The sequence below is a fragment of the Octodon degus genome, unplaced genomic scaffold (genome assembly GCF_000260255.1).
Source record: "Octodon degus isolate 3935 unplaced genomic scaffold, OctDeg1.0 scaffold00258, whole genome shotgun sequence".
NCBI classification, from domain to species: domain Eukaryota; kingdom Metazoa; phylum Chordata; class Mammalia; order Rodentia; family Octodontidae; genus Octodon; species Octodon degus.
Genome location: NW_004524834.1, coordinates 722159 through 732718, shown reverse-complemented (window position 1 = coordinate 732718; position 10560 = coordinate 722159). Strand labels below are relative to the sequence as shown.

Genomic DNA, 10560 nt, shown 5'->3' with positions numbered 1-10560 from the left:
TATAGTTACATTCTCTTAATGAATAGAATGATTTGTTCTAATGGTGTTTGTAAATAGGATATCAAGTCCGCATCTTGTACAGCAATTAACCACTAAGAAGAATGTATGCAGTGTGTTAATTATTGAAATTGTCCTACCGATTTGATTTGAAATTGTCTCATTGCTATTTGTTTATCAATAAAATTATGGCAAAAAGAAGATGAAAAAAAAAAAAAGCTTAGCCTGGAGACTGAGACCTGTGAGAAGGTATGTAGCCTGCCCCAGTTCAGCTACAAAATGAAAGGTCTCACAATCTGCTTGGGGTAAAAGAAAAAAATTCTGAAGTTCATGTAGCTGACATTTAGAGGAAAGCTCACTGGTATTCAGGAAAACTGAAATTATCCACAGAATTATAGAAGGCAAGAGAGAATTTGAAGATAGGCCAGAAAAATTTCTCAGTGTGAACTTTACTAACAGGAATAGATTATTAATGTCAATCTTTCACATGTATGGAGCTGTTCTACTGGACTGTCTGCAGAGGTAATAAAGAGAATTACAGCTCTTCCGGGGGTGGGGCAGGGGGGAACAGGCCCAGCAGAGGCAAACAAATTTGCCCAGGGATGTGTTGAGTCCCACATTCCTGGCGTTTATTATATTTGTTTTCTCCATTTTAAAGAAAATACTTCGATTTAGAGCAGTGGATCTAAACAGGGTGGTGGTGGTAGGGATTTGTCTTCAGGGAGCATTCAGCAATTTCTGCAGACATACTGGTTGTCACAACTGGGAGATGGATGGGTGCTGCTGACACCTAGAAGCCAGGGGTGCTACAAAACATTCCAGCAGGAACACAGAGCTCACCTTGAGTGGACGTGTAGCTGTACCACCATCATACCTCTGACTGCAAATGTGGGCTCAGCCTAACATTCAAAGCCACCACTTTATCTGCTATGCATTTATTCAGTCATAGTGAATCAAAGTCTATTTAAAAATTGGCTGTTAGGTGGTTCTATTTTTCACAAAATAAATGTGGTCTTGAAGCAAATAAGGATGTAGTAATATTGAATTTAGCTATTAATCTAAAGCATTAGTCTGGTTGATATTTTTGTCACTTTCTTCAAATCTGTGATCATATATCTATGGCCAATATATTTTAAATAATATATTATTTAAAAGAAGGAAACATACTTTTCAACATATTGTTATTTTCTACATAACCTTGAAAATAAATGTAGTTGAGTTAATTGAGCTTGGAGCAATCATTGGAACATGGAGTACTTCAGTAATAGATTCTCCTGAGTTCAAGTCTGACTTTTGTTCCTTTTAAACAATTAATTTTATTGGCACATTTTGTATATGCATAATGATAACATTCATCATAGCAAATCTATGGTTTTTTTCTCAGTCTGCTCCTCTTTTTTCAGCCCCTCTTCCCCTCATTATTTACAAAAGCTTTGTTTCCATTCTTTCCTTCCATTCACTTTTTGTTTTCCCTTCCTCTTTCCCCTTCCTAACTTCAGTTTTTAGTGGAGAAACTGTTTAATTTTAGCAAGCTTTACTTTTTCTTCGTAAATGGCTAATAATTTATTATAAAGGCTAGAGAAAATGTACAGTTAGTGCCTAGCTAATGGATGTCTGTAAATTATAGAAATTGATAGAGAAGCAGTGATTTCAATGTTTCCTAATATGACCTTTTAATTTATTATATTTCATTGCACAAACATTGTTCAATCAATGTTGTTTGTTTATGAGTTGCCTGAATGTCTCCCAGGCAGCCTCAGCCTTCTCATGCATGAGGCTCTATTAGCAAAAATGTCACATTAAACAGCTTGGCCCGAACACCATAAGTCCCCAGAGAAAGAAAAAATCCTGAAAAAATGCCCTTTGTCAAGTCCCCTTCTAAGCACAGCCACACAAAAAGACATGTCATAAACAATAGAAAAAGCTTTCAACATCTTATGCAGAGGCAGCTCCCTATCTTTCCTGTGTACCGACAGATAATGAATCAATGTAAGGCAGTCAAAATTCTTTCCTACTGACCTGCCTAAAGTAGGCATTTCTGCAGGTCCCTGGATAAATAGTGATTTCCAAGGAAATCTGAGGACAGCTATAATAATTCACCTGCCTTCGGCTAAAGAGATAACTTTGAGTTTGAAGGCATTAGTGTCTTACGGCATCTCTTCAGTCTATACTGGAGGAGGATAACAGCCTGTTTGGGAGGAAAGAAAGAAAGGGATGATTCCCAACACTCAAATTCCTAATCTGGTTTAAACACCAAGAAAGGAATGACCTTGGAAAAACCTCTTTACCTTTGCAAAATCTAGGGAATACCTGGCCTCTTTGCCTTAGCTTGCTTAAGAGGAATAAAAGAACTAGAAACATTTGGGAACCACAAATGAAGGTTACTGTGGTTATCATTGTTATTATAACTTGTTGTACCAAATAAGTTATGTAAATCCCAGTTGATAGGTAAATTTCTTTAGGTCTCAGTTACAATTTTTTTTGTTTGGGGCCAACTGCTACAACTTTCAGAACTAGAAGTTTTCCCACCTACTCTGTCCTTCTTCTCTACCAATTATTAGCAAAGCGAATGCCATCTACCCCCTTCCCACAGGGTTGGAATTAAATGTCCCATATTCATAAACTTGGCAAGCTGAATACTTCCCTGGAGCACCATGAGGTCTCAAACTGCCCTTCACATGCCTAGCAGCAAAGACTACATGCAAATCAGTGGCTTCCACTATTTCAAAGCAAATGACTCTAACTGAAAAGATCTTTACTTAGGATTTTCCTCTACTTGTTATGTTTTTATGCATAACTTCTTATCTGTACTTGATTATGCTGGAATAAGGCCATGAATATTAATGGATGGAATTTATAATTTAGTGTTGTGCCTTTTCTGCTGATTAATTCAAGGACATTTTATTTCTTAAGAAGCTAGGTTCCTGAAGTAGTCAAATACATTTTCCTGAATGCTCAGTTAAACTTACAATATTTGTCTACCAATTCAGGTTCAAAGTAGGTATCAGACTTACTATAACTTTTATTTTAAAAGATAACTATATTGGATATTGAGACGATTAACCTTAAATTTCTCAGGAAAACTTATTTTGAATCTTGCAGTAAAGCCAGAGAGCTCTTTATATATTAATGAAATTGTGTTAAATAATGCATAGTATTATTAGGCCCTGCCTTGGGCCTCACCTGTACAGAAAATGGGAGGATTTCTAATTGATTTGTAACTTGGCTAAAACAATGAAATGGCTCAAAATTAGAATGCTAAATCACTGTGCTATTGCCAGCTCAGAAAAAGGCACTCTTTAGAATAACTTCTGTCAGCAAAGCATTCAAGCTAAGTTTTTTAACCAAGGCTGAGAGATCTATTAGTTTTAATGCAAATTACCAGATAAAACCTTCAGTGATGGTCTAATGCTGCATGCACTTCATGGAATACTCTTATTGAAAGAATAGGACTATTAGAAAAGAAAGGAATATGAAAGAATGAAAAATATTATAAAGTTATATATATATATATATATATATATATATATATATATATGATGGGAGGGAGAGAGAAGATATTGGAGTAAAAGAAAGGAATTAAGAGAAAATGAAGGAGAAGGGGACATATAAAACTAGGACAATCAAAAACAGTCCCAAATAAAAGAGAAGAGGAAAATAGAAAATTGAGAAATAAGTAATGTTAGAAAGTACAAAAGGACAGATTGGGGCAAAGGGAATTAGAACCAAAAGGAAACAGGAATAAATTAGGAATAGAAGAAAAGGTGAGGTAGAGAAGAGAGAGCTAAAGAATGTGGGGAAGGGAAAGAAAAGGAAGCAGAACAATTTAGAAGAAACAATCTAGAAGAAATCCAAAGAAGAGATGGCGGGGTTTGCAAGAGAACTCACGTCCCTTTTCTGACCATGTGAGGGCCCCAGCTCTGGAATGAAGGACCCCTGGTACACATAATCTCAATCTGGATTTCTTGCTGAGCTCTCTCTCTCTTTTTTTTTTTATTGCTGTGAGGAACCTAGATGTATGATGTGGAATAAACGCTATAACCACCATGGCATACAAGACGCCATCTTTGATGCAGTAAAAAACACGATGATTACTATGTCATGAATTAGGGCATGTTTTGCTTTGCTTATTGGTGTGTTATTATCAGAACATTTTTTGAAAATACTTACTTTAGAGAGTTCTTTCTCAAACTTCTGGGAAAGGATCTGAGCTGTGAATTCCAAGCGTTCCACTCTGACCACAGGAAAGGTGGTGTCTGGCAGGGAGACGGAGCACTGGCAGATTCCATGGTCATTCACGGAGCCGGTGAAATTGGAAAATGGCTGTGAATAATAAGGCGAGCATCAGTAATAAGCTGGAAACTGAGCCCTTTTGGCAACAGGAGTGACAGGAATTGGCTTGTCAAAGGAGAGCTTGGAGGCCAGTATGGGGAGCCCAAAACAGAAATGAAAAGGAGCAAACTAAAAGCACTGTGCTTTCAGGAGGAAGTAACTGCACAGAGCTTACCTGCAGCCTCCCCTGTTGGACTAAGTCTTTGTCATCAGCCATTACCAAGAGGAAGATTCTCCACTCCTGAAAAGGCTTAAAGGAAACCCTTACTGTCTATGTAAAGAAAGGGAGAGAAAAATGACAAGGATTCTAAATTTGTGTATCAATTCTACACTTATTCTAGGCGATGCTTCCCTAACGGTCAGTTCTGCCTCTGTGAAATAAAGATGCCCTAGACACAGGATTCATGTGTAGGATTCACCAAGTAATGTTAGCCAAGTCCAGAACATAGCAGATATTTGGTTTCTGTCTCTTCCTGTTTCCTTCTACTATTCATTTTCTCTCCCTCATCTTTACCCCAACCTCAAACGAGGTCTTTTCCGAATGACAAAATCCATGTAGGATGTGGGTTATGGTGAAAAAATAATGCAAATTTATATCCTGTCCTTAGATAGGAAATTATATAATTAACATCCTTCAAAATGGTGAGAATGCAGTCATTTGGTAAAACCATGCATTGTATGAATTTGAAGGGCTTGTGCAATTTCTTTGTTTCAAAGTAAAAGTTCTCCAGTTTATCACTTGCACAAAAGTCATTTTAAAATATTTGTTGTTTTTTAAAGATATTCAGGCTCACACTTCAGTGCTGCTGCATATTTTAAAATGACAGATTTGAAAGATCCTGTTTTTCTTTTGTCCCCTTTGAACTACCCCAAAGGAACACTGGCACAATTAACATTTTTTTTTATTACTACTATTGCCTTAAATATTTAGTCTTGGCAGCTGCATGGCTGGCCCTTTTAATAATCTCTTCTGAAGGCTATCAGAAAGCTTACCTGTGGAGCACTAGCCTGAGGGGCTCTATGAAGCTAAGTAGGAGAGAAAAGTGACTTTCAGAAGCCAAGAGACTCAGGCCACATCTCTGAAAGTTCAAGCCACCTGGCTGCAGCTGAGGTTACATGCTCTGTGTCTACCTGTCTTTAAGATTCACTAACAAGCTGCACCTAGATGATTCTGTAATTGAAACCTCTTAGCCTTCAGTGACTTTTGGGCCAGTCAAGGCTTTTGAAATTAAGTTGTTGGTTGTTGCTTTTTTTATTTCTTAGTTTAGCCAAAGCTGCTTTAGGATGAGTAGAAAGAAAGCAAAATTTGTTCTCCATTCCAGGTAACTTCTTAACATTGACCTCAGTTTTGCAAACACAGTCTTATATCTTTAGGAATAAGACAGCAAGGAGAAGGAACAGATATTTTTTCCCAGAACATGGGGCAGAAGAGGGTTAGATGAATAGGGGAAAGATCTTTTCCAGGGATTAACAAGAACTGGGCAACCATACCAGCAGAATGTCAAAGAGGTGGGGTTTTCTTGGGCCCAGCTCTATTATTCCTTCTAAAGATAGAAAGACTCTGGGAGAAGCATGCGAAGTCTTTTAGAGGAAGGACTCGCATATCACAAGCTTTTGAAGAAATAGCTTATTATAACTGTCCAGCAAAAAATAAAAATAAAAAAAGAGGAAATAGTGCATTACAATTGACAAGGAGAGGTTAATTAGCTGCACAAGACAGAGCTGGATCATTCTTAGAGTTCTCTGTAAAGCTCTGTCAACTCAAGAAACAGGAGATATCATGAAGCAGTCAAAACAGAACTACTAGTTAAGAACTTTTTGTCCTAAAGTTCACCTGAAAGACAGGCAAATAATTATAAGCCCTGCTGACTGTCATTCCACAAATTTCTAGTGAGCATCTCTGCCCCAGTACTGTGGACTCCCTGCTTCTATCCCACTTATTATGAGCCTAGTGTGCTCAGCTGACATCACAATGGCCCATAAGTTTGATCAGTGTCTCCCATTAGAGATATTTCTGCTCCTTGAATTCAAAGACAATGAAGCTAAGGGTGATGAGTCTGTCTCTGTGGTGAATGCTTAAATTTTACTTGAGTATAACACGGGGAATGGGTGACAAAGATAAGTACTTGTCTCCTTGGCCTTTGGAAGGCTATATGATCCCTCTTGTGGAAAGCAAATAGGACCCTGTGTGTTCCACAAAACATCACATACAGCTAAGTATCCATTCAGCTTTTGATCAGCTAACATTTACCAATGTCTACCATGTAGCAGACTCTGACATTAGAAGACAATTAAAACCAATTTTTGCCTAGAAATTAACCCATTGTCATTATGAAAGCATTTGGAGTTGGGATATCTTTTTTCTCCCATTTATTTTCAACCAATTCTATAGCCTGACAACAAAATCACATGACTCTGTGATTTGTGCATTTCCAGTTATTGTGTGAACAGGGCACTGATCCTTGACCAGTCTGTGAAATGACTGCAAAGGCTCTGCATGAAGGCAGAGTGCGTGAGCACTACAGCTGAAGGTACAGCTCACAGCTGTGGTTTAAGGTTACAAGTGGTTCTAATTAACAGCCAAGCCTAAGTGCCCACAAAGATTTAAGACATAAAATAATGGTACTCCACTTTTTCAAAGTACAGAAAATGATATGTTTAGAACTTGCTCAATGACAGTTTCAAAAGGGCTTTCTACCACTTTTCAAAGCCCTCATCAATCTGACAGCCAGACTCAGAAGATTAGTTTTATAGTGAAATTGAAACCTAGCCCACACACACACATACACAAACCTTGAAGTTGTGACACTGACTCAACAGAAAGAAATAAAGGAACTACAAGAAAATCTCTAAGTACAATTTAACTACTAGTCCTTATCTCCTTTTAAATATTTGTCTTTTTTTAAAAAAATATTTGTCTTCTTATCAGACAATAGGCATTTGGAATTTCTCTATTTCTTAACTTATACTTTATTGTCTATTATTTTAGTTGATGACTTCATCCAAGCTTTGCTAGTGATGAAGAGCCATAACAAATTTTTATTGTTAACTTCACTATAAAAATGTTGTTTTAATTGACCCCAGGAATTGGTATTATGGGACAAAATAATACACCTGACATCTCATACAAAAAATCCTTACACATATTTATGATTCACACAACTTTCTGCTCTTTGATATATATCTCTGCTCCTTGAAAATAGAATTAGAATACTATATACATAGAGAGTTAGTGTGTACTGTGCACAACCTGGAAATGGGTTAAACTTGAGTAAAATAATGAAATTAACATGAGCAGACCGTAAATTATTTAACTTGCCAACTTTGTGACTTCAACAAATGACTTAACCTCACTAAGCATTAGTTTTAATATTCCTAAAGTGAAAGCATTCATATATAACGCAGTATTATGCAGACATAAAGAATAAAATTTTGCAATTTTTTGGAAAATGCATAGATCTGGAAATGATCATACTGAGTGAAATAAGCCACTCATAAGGACATATATGATACACTCTCCCTAACATGTAAGTCTAAGAAAAGGTGACAAGAAAGTAGATTGGAAACTATTGTTTGATAGGAAAAAGGGAAGAAGGGAGAGGGAGTGTGTAAGACTAGGGGAATGAATATGATCAAAATGCAGTATATGTAATGAAATTCCTCTAAGAAATGTGAAAGGGGAGCATAGAAAAGGACTGATGAGAGGGGGTGAGATGCTCATATTATGGTATGCACATGCACAAATTTGCCAAAAGGAGACCTACTAATCTGCATAAGCAATAAAAAAGAATAAAAGAACAAAACTGAAAAAGAACAAAAACAAATCAACTAGAACTGTTAATTTAATCATTTCTTAAGATTAAGCAATGTGTATTACATACCTAATCTAGTCCTGACACTATGTACATGGTATATATGATCTTTCTGGTTTCTAGCTAGGTCTTATCCAAATGGCTTGGTAATCACTAAGAAATGAACAGAGAGCATCATATACTCCTGATAGTATTGAGAGCAAGCAATAATAAAGCTTCTTTAGGCTGGCAAAATAGCTCAGCATGTTAAGCACCTGCTTAGGCAAGTACAAGGACTGGTGTTCGATCCCCCACACCACATGCTACGCCCGTTCAGCCCACAAGCACGCTGAGCCAGCAACCTAGTCTGTGTGGTGGCACATGCCTGTAATTTCAGCACTGAGGAGGCTAAGATAGGAGGATCACTATGAATCTGAGCTATGTAGTGAGACCCTGTACCAAATACATTTAAAAAAAACCCTGCTTCTTCCCTTTCTCCTATTTGCCTTCCATTTATACATGCACATATAGATACGGAGCTGTCAGATTTGCAAGAACCTAGAAGTGCAGAGGTAAGATCTTTGATAGAGCTGGGATACTCTTCCTCAGGTCTCACTGCAACAAGTCTAATCCAGGATGGGTAATTGTTTCTCACCCTCTCATTTCTCACCCCTTTCCATGTATATTCCCATTTCTTTAAAGAAAATCTAAAGATGACTGACTCCTTGCTGAAGAAACTGAACTTACTGTGGATCCTACTTAGGAACCCCAACTAGACCAATCCTTCATAATGCATGACTTTTGTTGGTTTGGCTTGTCTGGCCATAGAAATGGCTCTAAGGATTTCCTATAAGGAAAATTGAAAGGAGTTAATATTTCCTCAGGAAATGTCCACATATAGTGGTCCTTTCCAATAACTCTTCTGCCTTATTTCTGTTATCCATTTTCCTTATAAACTAAAAGCAGAAAAACTGGCAGGACATCCACTATGAAACTGAGGATTTTACTCTCTGCAGGACTACTGTTCACATGGAAAAGGGGACATGGATGTAGGCAACAAATCAAGTGGGCAAAATTCTTCTGGAGCTTCTGCCTACGGGTCCTTTTCCTAATAGCTTCCAACCCACACTGCATATTGCAATCACCTGGAGAAGGCTTTTTAAATATAGGTAATTTCTGAACATCTGATCTATGGGTAGGCTTTGTGCATACAGACTTTTAGAATCTACCTGGTCACTGATCCTAATGTGCAACTTGGCTTGAGACATTCAAGCATAGATTCTTACTTCAAAGCTCCTAGCTAGAGAACTAGAAGCTGTCTCTTTTGCTATCAATTTAATTATTTCACAAAGGTTTTAGTTCTTCTCCAGAGCACCTGAAATGAACAGAGAGCATCATAAATCTTTTAGAGTGCCCAGCTCCAGCCATATGTAAAATTGTATTCATATCCCCAAAGAGCAAGAGGAAGGGAATGAGTATAGTTCAGTCAGTTTCTGAGGACTCCTCACCTGAGATACAGTGCTACCTCTTGCCCAAGATGTGGCCACTGAAGTTTCTTCCAAAGGAACTGTAGTCAGATGTTTATGTTGAGCTAAAGTTGGAACTGAGGAAGAGGCAAAGGTCTGGCCTCCCACAGTCCCAGAACCAGGACCAAGTAAGGACAGAAGGGCTAGAAAGAAGCCAAGTCCTTGAGCCATCTTGTCCTCTTACCTGGATAACTTGCTTCTGCAGAGACCATGGTATTCTTATAGTGTGCAGGGGGGATTTCCCAGTGCCACTTTGTGGGGAAAGAGGAAGGAGCTAGAGAACATATGACCCAACCCAGGAGTGTCAGGACACCCAGCTACCTGAGTCACATCCACACCTGTCACGGAGCCCTACTCTGAACTGCCGGTAGAGCCAGATTATCCCCTGCCAAATATTTACTCAAATGTGCTTTATCAAGATCCAGATCTGGTTCCCAAGTTGCTACTTTCTTGAAAGAGGTAGTACTGATATATTCCTTGTGGTTGAGATAAAGTTCAGAGATTCCAAGAAGGAAAAGAATCCTTTGATCCTTTGCCAGGAAGTACTTCTAAGTATTTTCTCTCATTATGTTGAATCCCGTGTTCCTGAGAAAATGGGGGCATTTGCTTTAGTGACTGTCACTCTCCAAGAGCTATGTGAAGCATTCTCATCAGTTCTCATTGTCCAGGTTACTTCTGACCTGTGCACAGTGTTTGCCTCTAAACCAAGTTCTCTCAAAACCCCCACTCTGAAGGAGAGATCAGCAGGGCTTTATTCCCTAGAAACCAACACAGGACTCTGTACCTTGTGAGCTCTCACTTCTATGAGCTCAATGTTGGGAAGGTAAAGAACCCAAGCAAATAGAGGGTCCCCAAATGACCTAAATCCTGTGCCCTGAGCCTCAAATGTTACTTGAAAGTCAATCAAAGAGGCT

At 38.2% G+C, this 10560-nt stretch overlaps 1 protein-coding gene across 1 annotated transcript in view; it reads right to left on the bottom strand.

Moving 5' to 3' along the window:
* Positions 1-9818, bottom strand: part of Olfm4 (olfactomedin 4) — a 21998-nt gene extending 12180 nt beyond the window's left edge. Inside the window, exons 1-2 of the mRNA XM_004646201.2 lie at positions 9629-9818; positions 4168-4320 (exon numbers count right to left, since the gene is read on the bottom strand). Of these exons, the coding sequence (XP_004646258.1) occupies positions 4168-4320; positions 9629-9817 (342 nt within the window). The 5' untranslated portion in view covers position 9818. The remainder of the gene's footprint in view (positions 1-4167; positions 4321-9628) is intronic.
* Between the last annotated feature and the right edge of the window lie 742 nt (positions 9819-10560).